Source organism: Danio aesculapii, chromosome 20 (assembly GCF_903798145.1).
Source record: "Danio aesculapii chromosome 20, fDanAes4.1, whole genome shotgun sequence".
In the NCBI taxonomy this organism is placed as follows: domain Eukaryota; kingdom Metazoa; phylum Chordata; class Actinopteri; order Cypriniformes; family Danionidae; genus Danio; species Danio aesculapii.
Window position 1 is genome coordinate 49,676,090 of NC_079454.1, and position 25,038 is coordinate 49,701,127.

Sequence of the window (25,038 nt, forward strand, 5' to 3'; positions counted from 1 at the left end):
CGTCTTTAAAATGAACGCTATGGGGCGGTATGACGCCGTTCTTTTTCACGCTTACCAGCTGACCACTTGCCTCTGTATGGATGGCTTTCCCGCTGTTACCAGTTTGTCCAGTGGCTCGTCGGTCAGTCGACAGCAGCCTCTGGTGGATTTATGCGAGAACAGCAGGCACAATTGGCACTAGTGAATAAAATTTAAGCTCTGAAAAATCATACACAGCAGCCTCGCAAAAACTGCAAAAACTGCAAAAAAACATACCTCCTGGGACGTATTTTGCTTTTTCCAGACATGTATAAAGGGGTATGTTTTCAGAATGAGCCTGGGTTGCAAACAACACAATTCTTGAGTTTTTTGGAGAGACAACTTAATGGTTTTATGTTCAATCCTCTTGAATATGTAAAAACTAATAAGTTAACTTAATTCCTTGATGTTGTCCCAACACAAATCGATTGTGACTGTGGAACCCTGCATTTTTACAGTGCACACCTAAAGGCCCTTTTGTATTTCAGACATTTTTATCAGGTTTTTGTCCTCAAACTTCTCCTGTGTGAAGCACTAGTATGGAGGTTTTTTCCCTAAAAAAAATGAAAATGAAAATTCAAATACCTAAAAAGATCAAATAATAAATCAAACTTTCAAAACAGCAACCCAAATGATAAATCAAATGTTTAAACTATCAAATAATAAATCAAAAAGCAGAAATCACAAATGATAAATCAAGTCAGTATGACCTGCAATAATTAAATGATAAATCAAATGGTCAAACCAACACTGCAAATGTGGATGTGATTTTTTTTTACTGCAGTGAAATGACTGAAATCATCTAGCGTACACTGTAAAAAAATCTGAAAATTGACAGTTGTCCATATTTTGTTTCATGTTTTTTATGCTGCAAAAACCTGCTAATAAGCTGGCAGTATATTTTCTGTTATTTTATAAACTTCTCTATTTTATAAAGTTCTCTATCTACACTCATCGGCCACTTTATTAGGTACATCTGTCCAACTGCTCGTTAACTCAAATTTCTAATCAGCCAATCACATGGCAGAAACTCAGTGCATTATCAAACAGAGCATGGGAATGGGCAAGAAAGGTGACCGTGACACGTTCAAAGGATGACTTTGAACGTGCAATGGTTGTTGGTGCCAGACGGGCTGGTCAGAGTATTTCAGAAACTGCTGATCTACTGGGATTTTCACTCACAAACATCTCTAGGGTTTACAGAGAATGGTCTAAAAAAGAGAAAATATCCAGTGAGCGGCATTTCTGTGGGCCCAAATGCCTTGTTGATGCCAGAGGTCAGAGGAGAATGGCTAGACTGACTTTAGCTGATAGAAAGGCAACAGTAACTCAAATAGCCACTCGTTACAACCGAGGTCTGCAGAAGAGCATCTCTGAACACACAACACGTCCAACCTTGAGGCGGATGGGCTACAGCAGCAGAAGACCACACCGGGTGCCACTCCTGTCAGCTAAGAACAGGAAGCTGAGGCTACAATTCACACAGGCTCGCCAAAATTATACAATGGAAGATTGGAAAAACGTTGCCTGGTCTGATGACTCTCGATTTCTGCTGAGACATTTGGATGGTGGGATCAGAATTTGGTGTCAACAGCATGAAAGCATGGATCCATCCTGCCTTGTATCAACGGTTCAGGCTGCTGGTGGTGTATTGGTGTGGGAGATATTTTCTTGGCACACTTTGGGCCCATTAGTACTAATTGACAATCGTGTCAACGCCACAGCCTACTTGAGTATTGTTGCTGACCATGTCCATCCCTTTATGACCACAGTGTACCCATCTTCTGATGGCTACTTCCAGCAGAATAACGCACCATATCATAAAGCGAGAATCATCTCAGACTGGTTTCTTGAACATGACAATGAGTTCACTGTACTCAAATGGCCTTCACAGTCACCAGATTTCAAATTAATTGAGCACCTTTGGGATGTGATGGAACGAGAGATTCGCACCATGGATGTGCAGCCGACAAATCTGCAGCAACTGCGTGATGCTATCATGTCAATATGGAGCAAAATCTCTGAAGAATATTTCTAGTACCTTGTTGAATGTATGTCACGAAGGATTAAGGCAGTTCTGAAGGCAAAAGAGGGTCCAACTCGGTACTAGAAAAGTGTATCTAATAAAGTGGCCGGTGAGTGGATTATTTCTTAAATGATTTATTGTCTCAAACTACTAAAATGCCAATAAAAGTCACTTTGATAAACTGCAGAGTTGAATTGTCATCATCAAATGTCGACAGAGCAGAGATCAACATCCAGCATAATAATATTTTATATAGTGTAGTGACACAAATCTGTGACATCAAGACCTGGCTGTGCATTTATCTGAAAATAATGTGCACATCTTAGAATGTTCATCAGCCAATCAGAGCTAATCATTCGACAGCCTTTAAAACTAAATATTCACCTCTTCATCTCTGGTGATTATCAGACCAACAACTCGGCCCTCAACATGAGCCACGAATGCCTGAAGAGCAGTTCCGTCCTGAGGAGGAGAAATAGTGTTCAAATCATCTGTCTACAGTCTGAGGTCATCAAGTGTGTGTTCAGTGACGGACCAAGTTTTTTCGGGCCTGCAGGAACAGATCCAGATCTTCAATGATAGACTTTCTCTGGCTGAGACTTTCTGTTAAACTCTGGACTGCTGGGATATCTGACGACACCGCCACACGCACCTCCAATCTCCTGAGAATTTACAGAAAGTTATATGGTTTCTGAAGCACAAATACATCCAAGATCCAGGTCTGTATTTTCAAAGTTTTACTTGTTATAACTTTACAATAAGGTTTCATTTGTTTACATCTTGTTAAGTCTCTAAACATTTGATGTATGAATGACTTTTTCATTGCCAGTGTGTGAATGGTCTATAATGAAACCAACGATTTCTGATGGCAGTTCGTAACATTTTGATTTAGTGGCTAATTCATATGAATTTGTATGATCTCATTTGTACAATTTAGTACAATTTTCTCATCCCCAATGATGACTGGGTTTAGGGGTGGGTTTGGTGCCACGCGCCCTTACAAAAATTTTATATTTTCGTACGACTGAACTCGTATCTTTGTCAGCTCATCTATATGATTCAGTACCTGGTCAGACCCCATCGGTGACACAGGTAGAGTTCCTGCGGAAAAGTGCTGGTGTCACGAGGAGAGACTCTGATGAAGGACTGCAGCAGCGGGAAATCTGCAGCCAGCTTAGGTACAGAGATTACACAGAAATCCCGCTCCTGTGGACAAAGTTGGGAAAAGTTACTTGTAAAAGTAATTTATTACAATCTTGAGTTGCTATCTTTAAGAAGAAACTAGAAATGTTTTTTTAAGAAATGTTTTTAAATGCTTTTTAAAGTTGGAATGAAATTGAAATATACTTTTCTTAGTTTTATATGTACACTACCTGACAAAAGTCTAATAGTAATAGTTTGATTGCGGTGTTGACATGTTTACATTCAGAGAGCAGCATTTACGGTGGATTGAGACTGATTCTTGTGACGCTCCAGAGACAGACGAGTCTTCGCTGAGGCCAGCTTCCAGCCTCCGCCACTGAGACTGCAGCTCTGCACAAGACGTTTGGCCAGCGGAGAAATGAAAATGATCGTGCCCAACTGAGCCTGGTTTCTCTCAAGGTTTTTTTTCTTCACTTCCGCCTTTAGTGAAGTTTTTTTCCCTCTCCGCTGTCGCCACTGGCTTGCATGGTTCGGGATCTATAGAGCTGCTCTTCAGTGTTTGGACTCTCAGTAGTGATTTTTAAACCACACTGAACTGAGCTAAACTGAACTGAATTTAAACACTACAAACTGAACTACACTGTTCCTATTTACTGTGACCTTTTATGTGAAGCTGCTTTGACACAATCTACATTGTATAAGCGCTATACAAATAAAGGTGAATGGAATTGAATTGAATCTTTCAGTCCATAATATTGTAGTGATATTAACAAACTGTAAACTTAGTAACTAAATCATTTAGATTAAGGTATGTCTCTAAAAACTGAAAGAGTACTGCTGACGATGCGCACTAACGTTGCCATCTGAATAAACATAAACAAAGATATTGATCGCACACTTACAATCTGTAGAGACAGGACAATCAACACTAACTGGAACCGTGTCTTTTTTTTAAAAAGGAGACGAATAGCAAATCCAGATTTCACCATTTCCAGATGCGAAAAGCTCTTGTGTACAGAATGTTCCTTACAAACATATTTTTGTTGCGTGTTAGCAGACCACTGTAATCCATACATGTGGGTCCACACGCAATCGGTGCCCTCATCACAGTAAAATGGAAACAAAACCTTCGTTGTGGCACATTTATAAACGCAACAACGATGATCCACGTCTCCAAACAATTCTTCTTCTTCCGCTTGTTTTGCAGCACAACATGGCGTCTCTCTGAACAGGTCTCTTTGTAACAGGTAAAAGGTTCTCAAAGCTATATCATGCATATTAATGGAGTTGCACCTCATTCACAATAGAGCGTGCTGATTAGTTCGAACCAAGTCTTTCTTATGATTGATGATGATAACTCATAGACGTTACATTGTACCCGCCGGTACAGACATCCAGTCTCCACGCTGGAATTTGCACAAGGATCTCATCGCTGTGACGTAGCTTCAGAATTTCAATCGGGAAGAACGAATTTGATCGAAACAACGCAAAACAACCAATTTTCACTTGTTAGCTAAATATGTGTGTACTAATAGTGTTTTAGCAACGTGGGAAAAACGTCTAAAAAAAGGGTTTTGGTGTTTCGTGACCCTTTAAACACCTCTTTTGTGCAAAATATCACACAATATTGTTGATTTTTTTCAGGAAAAGTACTTGTATAGTCTGTCTTAGGTTGTGTGTATAGTTAACTATTTATAGTAGGCTATATAGCTAGATTACCACTTTGGTATGTTAGTTATGTAGGGGTTAAAATATTGTTCTTTTGTCCAGCCTTTCATTCCATTTTGTGTACACACATATAGCTGAACGACATTAAAGCTTGACTTGACTTGAATTAATACTTATGCATTTGAATATTCCCTTTACTTAGCCAGCTGATGCACTTACCGGGAAAAGTTTGAACAGGTACGGCAGGAAATCGGCTGATCTGTAGGAAAAGACAAATGACAAAAGAAATGAAAGCTGTTCAGTATAGCCGCATTGATTTGGCCACTAGAAAGAGAGTGTGGTCTAGTCGGTCTCGCTGTCACTTTAAGCATTCTACTCATTAATTACATGTTCATGCTCTGTGGGGAGCGACAGGCCTCCATATTCCATAACAGCTGGCCAATAAGGTGGCACACAGACCAGCGCAGCAGGAGCCAATAACACTCAGACTGATTTCTACAGCAGCCACTGGAGCTCGGCCAGACAGACAGACCGCTTTCAGTTAACCACATTTCATTTAACCAGTAGGCCTACAAGTTCTCGGACTTTTGACTTACTACTGATGTACTGTACTATAAGCAGACCCACACAGAATCAGTGCCCACAGAAATCCGCAGATTTTTTTTAAAGCCCATCGAGTCTATTTATTTACTTATGTAAATGTGTGTAAACAATATTTTTATTCAGTTTTTATATTAATTTCAGTAAAATTATTGACTAATTTGCTAATGTTTATAAGATTTTTTTACAATACAGATTGTGAAGTAATATTTTCTGTTCTTTAGTAGATGTTTTATAAAAGAGATATGCTTTGTTTAACAAATATTTACACTACCTGACAAAAGTCTTGTCGCCGATCCAAGTTTTAGGAACAACAAATAAATGCACATTGAATTTAACAAGCAGACAGACATGCACCAATATAAACTTGTTTTCAAGCATGCAGCTGCAAAAAATACACTACCTGGCAAAGGTCATGAAGTTTTAGGAACAACAAATAATAACTTGACTTCTAGTTGATCATTTGGTATCAGAAGTGGCTTATATGAAAGGCAAAAGCCTCTAGATTACGCTTGCTTTACCAAAATAAAATATGATCATACCTTGATTTTTAATGATTTAATTAGGACAGTACGGTCTGACTTTGCTTAGACAAAAGTCTTGTCACTGAACAGAAAAAGAGTTAATATTGTGTCTGACTCTATCATGAGCTTGGAGGACTGCATCCATACATCTCTGCAATGACTCAAATCACTTATTATTAAAGTCATCTGGAATGGCAAAGAAAGCGTTACTGCAGGACTCCCAGAGTTCATCAAGATTCTTTGAATTCATTTTCAATGCCTCCTCCTCCATCTTATCCCAGACATGCTCAATAATGTTCATGCCTGGTGACTGGGCAGGCCAATTCTGGATCACCTTGAATTTCTTTGTATTCAAGAACTTTGATGTGGAGGCTGAAGTATGAGGAGGAGCGCTATCCTGCTGAAGATCTCCAGTGGTTTGTAATGTAATGGGCAGCACAAATGTCTTGATACCTCAGGCTGTTGATGTTGCCATCCACTCTGCAGATCTCTCGCACGCCCCCATACTGAATGTAACCCCAAACCATGATTTTTCCTTCACCAAACTTGACTGATTTGTGTCAGACTCTTGGGTTCATGCGGGTTCCAGTAGGTCTTCTGCAGTATTTGTGATGATTGGGATGAAGTTCAACAGACGATTAATCGGAAAAGTGACCTTCTGCCACTTTTCCAAATGATCAACTAGAAGTCACGTTATTATTTGTGGATTTTACAACTGAGATTGACAACAAGACTTTTGTCAGGTAGTGTATATCTAATTAGATTTGCATGGTAAACCTTAAATACAAGTGACTGTTTTTCATGTTTTAAGATTTTAGTTAGTATATTCTAAAAATTGTTCTGCGCAAATCCACACATATTTTTTTTACTAAATTCTGTGCAGAAATAGCAAAAACTGTCTGCAAATTCTGTCTGGCCTTGAACAAAAAGACATACAGTTGAAAGCAACATTATTACCCCTTAGCCTTAGCTCTTAAATATTTCCTAAGTGCTGAATAACAGAGCAAGGAAATTTTTACAGTAATTCTTATTACATATTTTTCTTATTTCATTTAGTTTGCTTTGGATTTTATGACTTTTTTTTCTCGTTTGGCTGTTTAGAACAAACCACTGTTGTCCAGTGACTTGCCTGATTAACCAAACTTGCCTAATTAACCTGGTTAGACCTTTAAATTTCACTTTAAGCTGAATGTCTAGCTAAATAACTAGTAAAATATAATGTACTGTCATTATGGCAAAGACAAAAGAAATTGGTAATTAGATATTTGTTAAAACTGTTAAAATGTTTTTTGAAAAACATTTAACATTTCAGACGAGGGCTAATAATTTTGCTCTCAACTGTATTTCACAGTATTGCTAAAGTTGCACCACATACAATCACAACAGTGTTTTTCCATGACAAATGTCCACGTTTGCATTACAAAAATTGTGTTTTTATCTTTCTTTCTAGAGTAAATATAGAAACATTATTAAATCAAGATTCTGTACATTTGCTGTACTTGTACTGGACATTTATTTCTGAAGTTACTGGACATTTTGCTCAAAGAACCACAAAAAAAATGTCAAAACTTAATTTCGATACTTAATGTTTAATTTTTATGCAATTTTCATAGGCTCAGTGGTTAGCACTGTCACCTCACAGCAAGAAGGTCGCTGGTTTGAGTCCCTGATGGGTCAGTTGGCATTTCTGTGTGGAGTTTGCATGTTCTCCCCGTGTTGGCATGGGTTTCCTCTGCTTGCTCCGGTTTCCCCCCACAGTCTAAACACATGCGCTATAGGTGAATCGTTGAAACTAAATTGGCCATAGTGTGTGAATGTGAGTATTTTCCAGAACTGGATTGCGGCTGGAGGGGCAACCACTGTGTGAAACATTTTCTGGAATAGTTAGTGGTTCATTCCACTGTGGCGACCCCTGGTAAATATTGGACTAAGCTGAAGGAAAAATAATGAATGAATAATTTTCATGTAAATGAATCTTAATTTTAGAGTTTGTCGATACATGTAGAACTATGTACATGTAATATTTTTTTCTAAGTTTTTACCTCATTTCAAACTTCTTTTCCATGGTGAAGAGCTGGATGCAGAATGCATTAGGAGGCCCGTCTGGTTCAGAATCTTCACAGCAGTCCACTGTTTCTTTAATGCATGACTCAGTGTGCTCTGACTAGTAGGAAAAATTAACAAAATTGATATATGTGGCTCCTGATGATACATTGAGGTCTTATGAATTAAAAAAATCAGTCTGTGCAAAACATCCTTGGCAAACAGTCCTGAGTGCGTTCACCACACTGCAAGCTTACTCTTGCATAATGACATTCTTTTCCAATATTTCCCAAATGATGTTTAACAGAGCATGGAATTTTTCACAGCATTTCCTATAATATTTTTTCTTCTGGAGAAAGTCTGATTTGTTTTATTTCGGCTAGAATAAAAGCAGTTTTTAATTTTTTATAAACGATTTTAAGGTCAAAATTATTAGCCCCTTTAAGCTATATTTTTTTGATAGTCTACAGAACAAACCATCATACAATAACTTGCCTAATTACCCTAACCTGCCTAGTTAACCTAATTAACCTAGTTAAGCCTTTCAATGTCACTTTAAGCTGTATACAAGTGTCTTGAAAAATATCTAGTATTATATTATATATCTATAGTATTATATATCAAATATTATTTACTGTCATCATGGCAAAGATAAAATAAATCAGTTATTAGAAATGAGTTATTAAAACTATTATGTTTAGAAATGTGCTGAAAAAAATCTTCTGTTAAACAGAAATTGGGGGAAAAATACACAGGTGGGGTAATAATTCAGACTTGTATAACCCATTATTAAAATGCAGCATAATTCTCTAAGAAGTTAACACAACATCTCAAAGTTGGTGTTTATCTCTGACCTGAGATATGTCAGTAGACTGGTCTCCTCTTGCCATCTCTTCCTCTGTCGTCTGTTCACCCTGAGAAAGTATTTGGGTTAGTAAAACACAGTCTAACATGCTGAACTTCTCTTCTGAAACTCACTTCCACAGGTTCATTGGTTTCATCAGATTGCTGAGCATCAGTGGCAGGATTTTCCTCCTGCAGTTGATGCGGTTCCTCTTGTTGAGATGGATCTGTCTTTCTCAGTCCTTCAAATGCTCCAAGTTCAAAGCACTTGTTGAGAAGCTTCAGATTCGTGTGAGCGCTCACACTGATGAAGCCAACGACTGCTCCGTCACTCTGAGTATGTAAATCAACACATAAATCAACACTTTCATTACATTTTTTTGCAATTCTGTAAGAATACTCATAACGTGAGGTAAACGTGATGCAAAGTCATAAAGTATTGCACAAAAATTATTTTCTCATGTAGTAGTTCTATTCTATTTAGTGCTGTTAATCACGATTAATCATATCCAAAATACACATTTACATTTACTAAATATATTTGTGCATGCTGTGTATATACTATATACAGTGCATCTGGAAAGCATTCATAGCGCTTCACTTTTTTCCACATTTTTTTATGTTACAGCCTTATTCCAAAATTTATTAAATTCATTTATTTCCTCAAAATTCTTCACACAATACCCCACCATGACAATGTGAAAAAAGATTTTTGAAATTGTTGTAAATTTATTCAAAATAAAAAAGCTGAAAAATCACATGTACATCAGTATTCACAGCCTTTGCCATGAAGCTCTAAATTAAGTTCAGGTAGATTCTGTTTCCACCGATCATTCTTGAGATGTTTCAGCAGCTTCATTGGAGTTCACCTGTGGTCAATTCAGTTGATTGGACATGATTTGAAAAGGCATACACCTGTCTAAAAAAGGTCCCAGGGTTGACGGTGCATGTCAAAGCACAAACCAAGCATGAAGACAAAGGGATTGTCTGTAGACCTCCAAGACAGGACTGTCTCGAGGCACAAGGCTGGGGAAGGTTACAGAGAAATTTCTGGAAGATGTTTGAAGGACTCTTCCTGCAGCTGGCCGGCCATCTAACCTGAGTGATCGGGGGACAAGGGCCTTAGTCAGGGAGGTGATCAATAACCCGATGGTCACTCTGTCTGAGCTCCAGCGTTTTTCTGTGGAGAGAGGAGAACCTTACATAAGGACAACCATCTGTGCAGCAATTCACCAATCAGGCCTGTATGGTCGAGTGGCCAGACGGACGCCACTCCCTGCCTGGAATTTGCCAAAAGGCATTTGAAGGACTCTCAGACCATAAGAAACAAAAATCTCTGGTCTGATGAGACTAAAATTAAACTCTTTGGAGTGAATGCCAGGCGTTACGTTTGGAGAAAACCAGGCACCGCTCATCACCAGGCTAATACCATCCTTACAGTGAAGCATGGTGGTGGCAGCATCATGCTGTGGGGATGTTTTTCAGCAGCAGGAACTGGAAGACTAGTCAAGATAGAGGGAAAGATGAATGCAGCAATGTACAGAGACATCCTGAATGAAAACCTGCTTCAGAGTGCTCTTGACCTCAGACTGGGGCAACGGTCCATCTTCCAGCAGGACAATGGCCCAAAGCACACCGCCAAAATATCAATGGAGTGGCTTCACAACAACTTGGTGAATGTCCTTAAGTGGCCCAGCCAAAGCCCAGACCTAAATCCTATTGAACATCTCTGGAGAGATCTGCAAATGGCTGGACACCGTCGCTTCCCATCCAACCTGATAGAGCTTGAGAGGTACTGCAAAGAGGAATGGGCAAAAATTCCCAAAGACAGGTGTGCCAAGCTTGTGGCATCGTATTCAAAAAGACTTGAGGCTGTAATTGCTGCCAAAGGTGCATCAACAAAGTATTGAACAAAGGCTGTGAATACTGATGTACATGTGATTTTTCAGCTTTTTTATTTTGAATAAATTTGCAACAATTTCAAAAAATCTTTTTTCACATTGTCATTATGGGGTATTGTGTGAAGAATTTTGAGGAAATAAATGAATTTAATCCATTTTGGAATAAGGCTGTAACATAAAAAAATGTGGAAAAACTGAAGCGCTATGAATGCTTTCTGGATGCACTGGAAATATCACTGAGAAAAAAATAACACAATGTCAAATTTTTCTAATACTGTGCAGCCCTAACATGAAGGAATTAAATTAACTTATTAGTTTTTACTAATTTAAGTGGATTGAACCTAAAGCAATTGAGTTGTCCGCCCCAGAAAACATAATTGTGCCGTTTCAGCTCCTTTTAAATAAGTAGGTTTAACAAACAGCAAACGCCCTTTTTTAAATGTACTTAACATGCTTGTTTTTTGATAAAATTATTATTGATTTATATTTTAATACATTTTTTTACAGTCATTTTTGCTTCTCCCGTAAATGTTTCTTGGTTTAAGATATCTTTTTATTTTTGGCATTTATGATTCCGGAGTAAAATATGACCTGGACATGCTCTTGACAGATTTCATAAGATATACCCATATATAATTTAAACCTTTCATAAAAGGCCTAGAAAAACAACAGCTATTTAATAATTGATGAGTTTTCTCTGGAAAGAAGAAAAACCCTGCTGTAATCCTCCTGGGCAATGTAGTACAGTTGTCCCGCTGAACGGTCGGGACATTCAGACAAAAGGCAGAACGGCTACAGATGTCTGGACACAATATGTTCAGTGTGAGTATGTCTTGGCAGGGCAGGAGCCTCGTCTGCCATATGTCGCATGAGCACATGTCAGCATGAGCCGCAGGGGAGAGACTGAGGCGATCTGTCGTCCTGTCATTCCTAAGAAAACACAAACTAACACAATTTCTGACCCGCCTCGCAGTATGCAAAGTTGAACTACGGCGACCAAAATCCTTCAGTTGCCTTGAATTGAATGACATTACAAAGACAAAAGGGTTCATTTGTCATTACTCTTTACTGTGCGCATGCAGTGGGAATGTTATTACTTTTTTTATACAGATACAGTTAGAATTATTAGCCCTCCTGAATTATTAGCCCCCCCGTATATTTTTCTCCCCAATCTCTGTTTAACGAAGAGATTTTTTTTCTTCTAAAATGTAACAGTTTTAATAACTCATTTCTAATAACTGATTTCTTTAATCTTTGCCATGATGACAGTAAATAATATTTGACTAGATATTTTTTAAGAAACTAGTATTCAGCTTCAAGTGACATTTAAAGGCTTAACTAGGTTAATTAGGCAAGTTAGGGTAATTGACCCTTCGCTAAGCCCCTCCCTCCTTAGTTACTGTTGCTACGCCTGTCAAGCTTTCGCACCTGGCACGTCTATTACAATATACTGCGCCGGTGTCAGACATGGCCAAAGATATAAATAGTCATTGTTGGCGAACAGGTGAGATAACCAAGAAAGCCAGACAAAAAAGGACTGCAGTATGAATTACAGGGGTATATACATGAAATGATACGCAACTGATTAGAAAATAATTGAATCAAAATTAAAGCTAGGTTAGCATAGCCGCCTCATACGCTAACCATTCAACAGTTTAGTTCATGCACAGCGGGAGAGGTGAAATTTAAAAATAATCTAATACTAACAAATTAAACTGTGATTTCCCTTTTTTAGCCAAAAAGCCTGTTAGATTAATTGTGAATGAAATATAGCGTTACTAACTGACGAGGAAACGTACATGGACAGTGCTGCTACATAATTCATTCATAGAAAGAAAAGGCCAGAGAGGGGAAATTGATGGATTAGTGCCAAATATTAGCATCATTGACCCATAACAATGTACAGTAACTATATCTGTCAGTATGTTGGTGTGCTTTTTATACCGTTTCTATTCTAATTTGCAGTTCAGTGAAAGAAATAAATGAATTGAAATGCAAATCAAAGTATAAATATCAGAATTGAACAAATAGATTTTCCCTACCACCAAATATAAAAGCAGACACTAACCTGGTATAACGTCATCACTAATGACTAAATCTCCAAAAGACAGATGAAAACATCAGTGAACTGTGGCTCTGACATGGCCATGAGGGATATAAATTACTGAAAAACAGCTGCGGGTGAAGTATATTGATTGCAAGTGCTCAGTTTGTGATCACATCTCGGTTTTGCTCTGTTGATATGTAATTTCAAATATTCGTAGCTTGAAGCAGATGGAAATATGATTGCTATTAGTTAGGGCTGTGCAATTAATCGAAAATCTGGTTTCGATTTCGGCTTCTAACGATTATGAAAAACCATTAATCGAGATAAACGATTATTGCATCATATACCGCCCCCTTTCCAGTTGTACACATTTGTTGCTCTACAAAGCTCAGTTCCACGTGAAAATGACTAAAAGCATGTACTGTAATGTAACTTTTGCAGCACGGGATGCGCATCATTCACTGATGTACATTCAAATCGTTCATATTTTTAAAAGCGCAAAAGAGCACATGCTGTTGTGTGTGTGCACGCCATGCATGGCCTCAGACAGGCTCGGAGATGAGCAGAGCACACACATCTAACGCCATCTTAATGTGAGCGCTTTAATGGTCAAATACATGCACATTTGAGAGCGCGGTGTTTAGTGATTATTCATATTAACGCTCATTTATGTGATAAACAAGTTGAGAATCGAGAAACGTGAAAGAGAAACCATATCAGAGCCGCACTATTCTTAAAGTGACAGCGCAATATTCCTTCCTGCTGCCGCCTGTTTTTATTAGTAATCAAACATCAAAAGGAGAAAATCCCTCACTGCTCTTGACTGAAGGACTTTTGTAGCTGAAGTTTTTTTCTTACAGTGAAGATGCTTAAAGCACAATTTAAACCATAACAGATTTAATAACTCATTTCTAATAACTGATTTCTTTTATCTTTGCTATGATGACAGCACATTATATTTTACTAGGTATTTTTCAAGATACTAGTATTTCGCTTAAAGTGACATTCAAAGGCTTAATTAGTGTAATTAGGCTAGTCATTGTATAACAGTAGTTTCTTCTGCAGACGATCAAAACTATATATGGCTTAAAGGGTCTAATAATATTGAGCTATTAAAATAGGTTTCAAAATATTTAAACCTGCTTTTATTCTAGCCAAAATAAAACAAATAAGCCTTTCTCCAGAAGAAAAAATATTATAGGAAATACTGTTAAAAATTCCTGTTAAACAACATTTGGAAAATATTTATATATAAAAAAAAATCACAGGAGGGAGAATAATTTTGACTTTAACTGATAATCGTATTGAATAATCATCATTACAGTTATGACCAAAATAATCATGATTATGATTTTTCCCATAATCGAGCAGCCCTACTATTAGTATGACTACTATGGTGAGGGCTTAAACGGAGCAGTGCTCATAATATCAAGCGAAAAAAGAAAAAGACAGCTGTGAAACATGACCTGCTTTGTATTTTTGTAGGAAACACAGTTTAGATCTTTTTAGGGTAAGAGGTGTGTGAGTTATTGACGTCTATCACTGAATGTGTCAGGAATATCGAAAACAAAACCAACTCAACCCCGCTCTTTTAGCGCCCCTCACACAGCTTGATCCACGCTGGCATTTTTCCCATTGGGTTTAAGGTTTTGAAAAGGGGAAAAAAATCCACCACCCCGTCCAAACTTTTAGGATACCGGCTATGAGATTTGCACAATCCATATGCACAGCGCTTTGGCTTGTTTCCCTCGCTCGAAAGCTTGACAGAGCTCCTGCGCGTAGATACGGTAGCTAAGCCACAATTGGAGGGTGGCGGTTTTGGGTGTGGCTTAGCAAAGTATAACAAAGTATAAAATCTGGTTCTAAAGGTGCACTTAGTGAACATTAGTACCTTTAAGATTCACTTTTGTTCCTTTAAGGTTTACTATTGTACGTTTAAGATACTATGAGGTACACGTTTGCACTTTTTAGGTATGATATGTTGGCTTTAATTAACTTTTTTATGTCAACAGTGTACCAACATGTAACCAAGTTTAGTTACCTTAAAGCAAGAATATTTATTTTAGTGAACTTAAGTTAAAATCATAAAGGTAGTGTAATGTTTAGTTCAATCCACATAACATTCATAATTTAGCTTTAATCTATCTAGTTATTGAACTTAACTCTTAGGAGATACTTTGGTTTTTACAACAGTAAACTTTGGTATACTGTAGTATAAAATACCCTACAGTTGCAGAAAACTACAGTATTGAGTGATTTCTTTATATTACTATAGTACACTATAAAAAAAAACTATTAAATAACAGTTTTCGTACTTTGTGATTCACAGATTTTTCCATTCATAAATATTTTTTTAAGCTTATGTATGTAAAAAAATAAAAACATTATTTACACAATATGAAAAACTGTTTTTACAGTGTAGTTCTTGTGTTACCATGTCAACTATTATAGAACCAAAGCATTTTACTATAGTATGGTTAAAAAATGTTTAATTTATGCATATTTTTACAATGTATTTGTTGTATTACTATAATTTCAGCAAAGCAGATTAATTCAAGTACTTTACTACTGTATGGTTCCAAAACACTAAAGTATTTACTATAAGTTACTATAGTATTTTTCCACACGGTCAAGCTTTAAAAATAGGTATTGTCATTTAAATCTACACTCAAAAAAATTACCTTTGCTGCTGGTTCAATTTACTTAATTAAAATTTGTTGATTTTGGGGTAGGACAGCTTAATTTCTTTTATGTTTAATCCATTTAAATTTGTAAAAATTATTAAGTTGAAGTGCTTTAAAATGTGCATTTTTTTTATTTAACGTAATTCATTCCTTCATTCATTTTCCTTCAGCTTAGTCTCTATTTCAGAGGTTACCACAGCGGAATGAACCGCCAACTATTCCAGCATATGTTTTACACAGCGGAGGCCCTTTCAGCCGGAACCCAGTATTGAGAAACACTCATGCACTCTCACATTCACACACTCATACCCTACGGCCAATTTAGTTTATTCAATTCACCTGTAGCGCATGTGTTTGGACTGTAGGGGTAACCGGAGCACCCGGAGGAAACCCACGCTAACACGAGCACATGCAAACTCCATACTGAAATGCCAACTGGCCAAGCCGGGACTCGAACCAGTGTCCTTGCTGTGAGGTGACAGTGATAACCACTGAGCCACCATGCTGTCCATATATTCGACGTCATCTTAACCGAAATATGAAGAGAGTGTGGGACATAGTGTAGCTCCTCCCCTTTAACAAAAACAGCCAATAACATTTTGATTTATCACCTATCTGCCAGTGAGAGTGGTTGAGCTCAAGTGCATCAAATGTGAAGCGTCTTGAAGGGGGCGGGGCATTTCAGATACTAGAGAGCATTTGATTGGTCAGAAGATTTAATGAGAAACTGAAGTATGAGGTGACGTAAATAAAACCGTTGATCCATTTAGGCGAAAGTGTCAAACTGCAAGCTTTACGTGTTTATATCAGTTCTATATTTTCTAAACGCAAAACGTTTTCGAAGCCCACTAGCTTATAGATATCCTACAAACCTACAATGCTGATACGAACATCTAAAAAACGTTATTTAAATTCATGGGGCCTTTAGTAGTGTATTTTTGATGTTTTCTTTACATTATACTGAAGAAAAAAAAACACCATCTCAAAGTTCAGCATCTGAAAACTGACAGGTGCATGAAGAAGCAGTGTTTTTGGCAATAGTCTGAAAAACAGCCCTGACTACTAACTTCACAGACGGCTGTGTGGTGTTCCTGGTCTTGTGTCTCGATGAGCTCAGACAGGACGAACGGCCCGTGTGTCTCCACCAGTGGCGTGATCTGCTCTCCAAATATGTGCATGAGGTCATCGTGATCTTCCACTCTGGGGAATTAAAAGATATTGCACTGGGATTTGAATACGTCGCTGAGCTGCAAATGTTCTGTATGAACTGTATATTGATATAAACTGTGTACAGCAGAACCAAAACCGTCTAGACATGGATTACGACTGGCTTTACACAAGATGAAACTGCAGAATTACACAGAAACATGGCAGTTCAGCTCAAATAGGAAAAAAGGCTCTATTTCAGGACCATTTTTTATTTCTTTCAAATCTATCTGTAATGTTACATTATTAGCAGTGTATTTAAATGCTAAGTTCTTTGTCATCTTTTAAATCGCTAAATATTAGGCAATTTAAATGTGTAACTTAATTTTCCTTCGGCTTAGTCCCTGATTTTCAGGGGTCGCCACAGTGGAATGAACCGCCAAATATTCCAGCATATTTTTTACGCAGCTAATGCCCCTTCCAGCTGCAACAAAGTACTGGGAAACACCAATACACTCTCTCATTCACTCACACACTCATACACTACGGCCAATTTAGTTCATCAATTCCCCTAAAGCGCATATATTTGGACTGTGGGGGAAACCGGAGCACCTGGAGGAAACCCACGCCAACACGGGGAGAACATGCAAACTCAACACAGAAATCCCAACTGGCCCACTCGGGACTCGAACCAGAGACCTTCTTGCTGTGAGGCGACAATGCTACCCACTGAGCCACGGTGCTGCCTAAATATGTAAATATTTATTGTAATTATGTATTAGTCAATAATCTATTTATTATTGCCATTGATATCTTATATATTTTTATTTAATGATATGTCCATTATTTAAAATAAAAAGCGATTCAATATTTAAAAATTTTTCCTATAACTCTTATAATATTCTTATTATTTCACATGCGCTTTGAAATTTGCCTGTATTAAACTAGCTAAAAGCTAATTTGGTAAAGTTAATAAAATATAATGTTAATATTTGATTTATTCTCTGAAGGCGTTTAAAAAAATGTAAACATTTCCAATAAGAATAATAGGCATTTACAGCATTTTTACAAAAATAGAAAATGACAATCAGTCAAATTAAGAAATCTCTTCATTTGTTTGTTTTTTTTGTTTTTGAGTATGTGATTACATATTTCCTGGTGCGTTGCTATTTTTCTTTAGACCTTGAGTCTGTGATAATATATAGTTTGTTGATGAATATAAACATGTCTGAAATAATAGCTTTTTATCTTAATTTGATTAATTGTCATTTTATGCTCTAAATTAAATATTAATTAAATTTATTCTACTTAAATTATTAATCATAATTTATTATAAAAAGTGTGTGTGAGTGTGTATGTATGCATATATATATATATTTTTTTTTATTAAATATTATTAAATAAATATTATTTATTTATTTATATACAGTTGAAGTCAGAATTAACTCATTTCTAATAACCAATTTATTTTATCTTTGCCATGATGACAGTAAATAATATTTGACTAGATATTCTTCAAGACACTTCTATACAGCTTAAAGTGACATTTAAAGGCTTAACTAGGTTAATTAGGTTAACTAGGCAGGTTAGGATAATTAGGGAAGTTATTGTATAACGATGGTTTGTTCTGTAGACTCGAAAAAAATATAGCTTAAAGGGGCTAATAATTTTGACCTTAAAATGTTTTTTAAAAATTTAAAACTGCTTTCATTCAAGCTGAAATAAAACAAATAAGACTTTCCAGAAGAAAAAATATTACCAGACATACTGTGAAAATGTCCTTGTTCTGATAAACATAATTTGGAAAATATTTTTAAAAGAAAATAAATTCAAAGAAGGTTTAATAATTCTGATTTCAACTGTATGTATGTATATGTATATATATATATATATATATATATATATATATATATATATATATATATATATATATATATATATATATATATATATATATATATATATATATATATATATATATATAAACAGTTTCAGGTGTATGAGTATGAGTATGAGTATGAGTACACCCCCTTTAACTTTTTATATTACTATTATATTTGTGCATATAGATTAGTTTAGTCAGTACTGAAGCCAAATCTGGAGCTAATCTAACAAAATAACTTATGAGAACGATCCGAAATTAGTACCCACAAGAGAAAAATATTTAAAATATAATGTTTAAAATAGATTTAAAAAAATTAAAAGAGCAAAAATCAAGAGAAATAAAAAAATGTGTGTATATGTGTATATAAATATATATATATGGGCCATTCTTCAACTACGGGCACTTTTAGCCTTGTGAAGTTGAGTAAAAAAACTTGTTCAAAACTAACATAACATAGCCTCGAAAGTTTGAACAATTTGTCTAGTTTTAAGATCTGTAAGAGGACAAACTTAGATAAGAAGGGAAGCATTTTTTTTTCACCGTGAACTGTCAATTCCACTACATCTCAATATACAGCTTATTTCAAAATGAAATAAATTATGGCAGTCAAACATTGTCTAAGATCATTTTTAACCAATCTTTCCACAATATATAATAATTATACATTTGTCAATGAAATAAATTAGTTGTATGCTAAATTGTACACCTGTGTCACACTCTAAAATTTAATATTAGTTTGGTTAAGAGCTTATTAAAAAATAAATAAACTGAATTTGTTTTAAATGTGTGTGGTGATGGAAATGACAGGGTGGTGGTGGAAATGACATTTCAACAGTTTATTGTGAAAAAATGAAAAATAGCTTCACCGATTAGCTTCGAATTGATACTAGCCTTTCATGTATACAAAACACTCTTATTTACCTTAGTTTTGTTTGTTTTTAGAAAAGATCATGAAGGTACAACATGTTTTGAAATGACGTAGAATAAATGTATTTCCTTTTCAAGCAATATTTATCTTGATTTTTCTCCATGAGTTGATAAAAATTTTCTCCATCTTGAACATGTTCTCAGATGGTACACTTCATTTTTATAGAAACCACCTAAATAATCTTTCACACAAACTTTTTAAAGCAATATTAGTGTTGTGGTGGAAATGACACTGATACAGTGCGACAGCTATATTTTGTATAAAAAATAATACTGATAATAGTCTCACATTAATAACTATAAAATATTTAACTTATTTCACTAGTGCTTAATTAAGATACATTAATAGTTACCAGATAAATAATATTTAAAAATGTTATTTTCATTGTTAAAGTTTAAAACTCTGGGTGTGCGACAAGGTGAAAACAGTAATTTTGACACCTAAAAGGAGGTTGAATAATATGAAAAATATATAATAGAAAGGTTGTAAATTTTTTTTAGTAGGTTTTATTGTTAGTTTGACAAAGAAAGAGGAATTTAAACAAAATTATATATATTTTTGGAGATATGATCAAAAGACATAAAAGTGCCCGTAGTTGAAGAATTACCTATATTTGTGTGTGTGTGTGTGTGTGTGTGTGTGTGTGTGTGTGTGTGTGTGTGTGTGTGTGTGTGTGTGTGTGTGTGTGTGTGTGCGCGTGTGTGTGTGTGTGTGTATACATACATGCATATATAAGTACACCCCTCACAAATCTATCTCTTAATTTAATATTTTTAATAGGAAACTATACACTATTATATTTGTGCATATGCATTAGATTAGTCAGTACTGAAGCCAAATCTGGAGCTTATCTAACAAAATAACTTATGATAACGGTCCAAAAACTAGTACAGCCAAATGTATGTTAGAGAAAAATATTAAATACAAATTTATAATAGAGGAAAAATCAAGAGAAGCAAAAAAAGGAAATATTTATTTGAAAGTATTTTGCAGTATTTTGCTTTTTGGAATTTAATTCTATTATCTTTCAATTTCTAAATATGTTTGGTGAGTAAAATAATATTTAACAAATATATCTGTTTAAAAAATCTGTTTTGTTTAAATGCACCAAAATACACTGCCTATATTTACTGAGAAATGGAGAAAAATATTCATTTGTTTTCATATAAATATATATAAATAGTAATTTTATGTTTGCTTTAAATTATTATCATTATTATTTATTTATTTAAAAATGAATATATCATATAAATTAAAAATAATATAAATTGTATTTACAAAACGTACTTAACTGGCATGCACAAAATAGATGAATGATTGGGTGATTTGTAAACCTACCTGGCTTTGCGGATGTGCAGTCGAGGACTGTGATTGTGTCGATGACAAACATAAGTTGAATACTGAGCTTCATCCGTAACAGAAGTCATGGGTTCAAAGATCTTCTGCAGCGCTGCCTCTGATATAAAGACAAAATTGACATCATTTGAACAATCTTGCCATCACCGCCAGCACACAAAAAATGTCCATGTGCATTTATTTCCTACCAAGTGCACCTCCATATGGGGTCAGGAGACAGATGTGTTCCAGCTCCACAATCGCACTGAAAACAGTCCTGGAAGAAAATAAAGATCAAATCCTATATAACCTGACTGAATGGCATTGCTGTACAGCCAATTCAATTTGTGCTGCCTAAAACAAGATTCATATCCACTCTAACCAAATAACTGTCGTTTTATTACGTGAAAAATAAAGCAATGAGCAGCAATAGGGAAGAAATTTAATGCTCAAAGGTGAACCAATATGTTTCAACTGCGACTTAAAATATATAAAGTGTTTTCTTTCAGTTTGATAGAAAGAAAAGATTCAAAATATTATTACGTGTTTCTAATATTGCACTTTGTCAGTTACAACACATAATTTAAAGGCTGTTTCCTCAAATTGAGTTTTTTCTCCTGCACTGAACCATAAAATCTTTAAAACTTAGAATGTATAAAACTTTACAGTTGCATTCATGTTAGGACATGTTAATTCATAATTAATTATGATTATTATATATATATATATATATATATATATATATATATATATATATATATATATATATATATATATATATATATATATATATATATATATATATATATATATAATTTTTTTTTTCTTTTTTTTTTCAGCAAAACAATATAGTTGAAGTCGCAATTATTAGCCCCTCTGTATATTTTTAATAACTTTTAGATAATTAATACATCATTTTTTTAATCTTTGTCATGATGACAGTAAATAATATTTGACTAGATATTTTTCAAGATACTAGTATTCAGCTTAAAGTGACATTTAAAGTCTTAACTATGTTAATTAGGCAGGTTAGGGTAATTAGGCAAGTTATTGTATAACGATGGTTTGTTCTGTAGACAATAGGGAAAAATTTGGTGTAAGGGGGTTAATAATATCGACCTTAAGATGGTTTAAAAAAATTTATTAAAATTAAATAAAAAATTAAAATTAAATTAAATTCCTTGCTCTGTTAAACATAATTTGGGAAATATTTTAAAAATTCACTGGAGGGTTAATAATTTTGACTTCAACTCTATATACAGTCCAACAATGTTCAGTATGCTAGAAGTGTATGCAAATTAGCACATATTTAACTAAATAATGCCTTATTTTATATTTAATAACATTCAAGGAAACTACCATATTCACATGCAGAGCCTTAGATAAAAAATACAGTCGTTTACCTTACTATCTCTTTAGCGCCCTCTATTGAGAAAAATCTCCCTCCAAATATAGTCCAAATATAACCCTAAAAATCTGAAGAAAAATAAGAAATGGCAGAATATGGATAAAAACTACAGTAGTTTACCGGACTATGTCTATAGCGCCCCTATGGACAAAAATCTCCTTCCAGTCCCCCTATTTTAAACAAAAATCCAGCTCATAAATAAGTCCAAGTATAACCCTAAAAATCTAAAGAAAAATAAATAGCAGAACATTAAAACTACAGTAGTTTACCTGACTATTTCTTTAGCTCCCCCTATAGAGAAAAATCTCCCTCCAAGCCCTCTATTTTTAAAAGTCCAGCTCATAAAAAGTCCAAGAATAACCCTAAAAATCTAAAGAAATGGCAGAATATTAGATTAAAAGTATAGTAGTTTACCTGAATATCTCTTTAGCACCCCCCATGGGGAAAAATCTCCCTCCAATCCCCCTATTTTTAAAAATCCAGTTCATAAACAAGTCCAAATATAACCTTAAAAATCTAAAGAAAATAAAGAAATAGCAGAATATTAAAACTACAGTATTTACCTGACTATCTCTATAGCGCCCCCTGTGGAGAAAAATCTCCCTCTAATCCCCCTATTTTTAAAAATCCAGCTCATTAAAAAGTCCAAAAATAACCCTAAAAATCTAAAGAAAAATAAGAAATAGCAGAACATTAAAACTACAGTATTTACCTGACTATCTCTATAGCGCCCCCTGTGGAGGAAAACCTCCCTCTAATCCCCTATTTTTAAAAATCCAGCTCATAAATAAGTCCAAGTATAACCCTAAAAATCTAAAGAAAAATAAGAAATAGCAGAACATTAAAACTACAGTATTTACCTGACTATCTCTATAGCGCCCCCCTGTGGAGAAAAATCTCCCTCTAATCCCCCTTATTTTTTTTTTTAAATCCAGCTCATACAAAGTCCGAATAAAACCCAAAAAATCTAAAGAAAAATAAGAAATGATAGCATATTAGATAAAAAAGTACAGTAGTTTACCTGACTATCTCTTTAGCGCCCCCTATGGAGAAGCCAGGTTGAGCCACAAACAGCCGCAGGAAGAGAGTGTTCATGGGCTGGAGAAAAGAAAAACAAGACTATCAGAAACTCCTTCTGCATACTAATGGACATCAGGTTTCATTTACTCTTCCTACCGTCAATTTCTCTGCACTGGAGTAACTCTGAAGCAGATTCTCCCAGCATGCCTGATCCACCAGCTCTTCTATTGGGTGATCTGAGAAAGACGCATGGGCCAAAACATCATTCTTACTGGAGCTCAGGGTCACGGCTAAATTAGCTTTCTCACTGCAAAGACAAAAGAGAAAAATGTACTGTAATGATCTATAACACACACTGTATGAAAAGAATTGTAAAAATCCACTTCATAAAAAAGTCTAAATATCAACCCAAAATCAAAGGAAAAACAGAAAATGGCAGAATATTTGTAAATGTATAAATATTAAGTTGATTGATATTTTAATTAATTAAATATAGCAGCTATACAGTGTTTTAGATACATGTGTCGGATAATAAATGTATGTAAATTATCTTTTTAAAGGGGATCTAATATGCAAAATTCATTTTTATAAAGGGTTTAAACACAGTTGTGTGGCTACAGTGTGTTAATATAAGCAGCTAATTCTATCTTTTATAATCACACTTGATAAAAACAGTCTGCAGAAACACTTTGATTGACATTTTAATGCGTCACCAGAGGGGGAAAGCCCTGCCGAATAGTGACAACCTCTCCCTCATTATAAAAAGTTAGTCTTGTTTTTGAATCTGCCACTATGTTGACACATAGGTATTTCTAGCTCCGCCCTCTTTTGAAAAAAAGCACAATCTGAAATTTGAATTTAAAGCGACAGTCACCAAAATGGCACAATTTGAATCAAAGTCTAAAGGGGTCAGTTTCAAAGAGTTATAAAACATTATTTGTTTGCTATTTTGAGCTGAAACTTCATATCCACACTCTAGGGACATCTGAGACTTATTTTACATTTGTAAAAAGAGGCTTAATAGGTTCCCTATGAGGTTTTAAAAAACTAATTATAAAGTCAAAAGATAGAGTCATCTATAGCCATATGAAGTCAAAATATGGTTAAAAATATTCATAACTCTTCTTACTTACAGGAGATTGATGACACTGAGTCTCCCAAACACGGCAACAGCTGCAGGACTGATCAGATTATTGATCTCTTCAGCATCTGACCATTCAGTTCTCCTCACGGTCACACTTTCAGCTTTACCGTTGGATGAAGTGATAGTGCTCATTTTCTCTAATACATTGAACACACTTGATTAGATACAGACAGGAATTGGGTTATACAGTTGTGCTCGAAAGTTTACATACCCCTTGAAGAATCTGTTAAAATGTGAATAATTGTAACAAAATAAGAGAGATCATACAAAAGGCCAAACAGAATCTGCGGACATTTTTGGGGTATTTCTGCTGAGAATTTTGTAAAACATTTGCGGATTTATGCGGAATGATTTTGGGAATATCATAACTAAAAACTTAATATATGAAATAAAAATAACACCTTTTTTAAGTTTTAATATTTACATTTCAGTTGGCATTTCTGTGCGGAGTTTGCATGTTCTGCCCGTGTTGGCGTGGGTTTCCTCCGGGAGCTCCGGTTTCCCCTACAAGTCCAAACACATGCGCTATAGATGAATTGGGTAAGATAAATTGTCTGTAATGTATGTGTGTGAATAAGTGTGTATGGATGTTTCCCGGTGATGGGTTGCAGCTGGAAGGGCATCCGCTACATTGGCGGTTCATTCCGCTGTGGCGACCCCTGATAAATAAAGGGA

General features: G+C 35.3%; 1 protein-coding gene across 1 annotated transcript in view; it reads right to left on the reverse strand.

Moving 5' to 3' along the window:
• cfap61 (cilia and flagella associated protein 61) overlaps positions 1 to 24,495 on the reverse strand; it is a 99,740-nt gene extending 75,245 nt beyond the window's left edge. Inside the window, exons 1-13 of the mRNA XM_056445531.1 lie at positions 24,353 to 24,495; positions 23,367 to 23,526; positions 23,221 to 23,297; positions 21,001 to 21,068; positions 20,795 to 20,912; positions 16,565 to 16,697; positions 9,001 to 9,198; positions 8,877 to 8,936; positions 8,022 to 8,143; positions 5,075 to 5,114; positions 3,111 to 3,250; positions 2,580 to 2,706; positions 2,429 to 2,506 (exon numbers count right to left, since the gene is read on the reverse strand). Of these exons, the coding sequence (XP_056301506.1) occupies positions 2,429 to 2,506; positions 2,580 to 2,706; positions 3,111 to 3,250; positions 5,075 to 5,114; positions 8,022 to 8,143; positions 8,877 to 8,936; positions 9,001 to 9,198; positions 16,565 to 16,697; positions 20,795 to 20,912; positions 21,001 to 21,068; positions 23,221 to 23,297; positions 23,367 to 23,526; positions 24,353 to 24,495 (1,464 nt within the window). The remainder of the gene's footprint in view (positions 1 to 2,428; positions 2,507 to 2,579; positions 2,707 to 3,110; positions 3,251 to 5,074; positions 5,115 to 8,021; positions 8,144 to 8,876; positions 8,937 to 9,000; positions 9,199 to 16,564; positions 16,698 to 20,794; positions 20,913 to 21,000; positions 21,069 to 23,220; positions 23,298 to 23,366; positions 23,527 to 24,352) is intronic.
• Between the last annotated feature and the right edge of the window lie 543 nt (positions 24,496 to 25,038).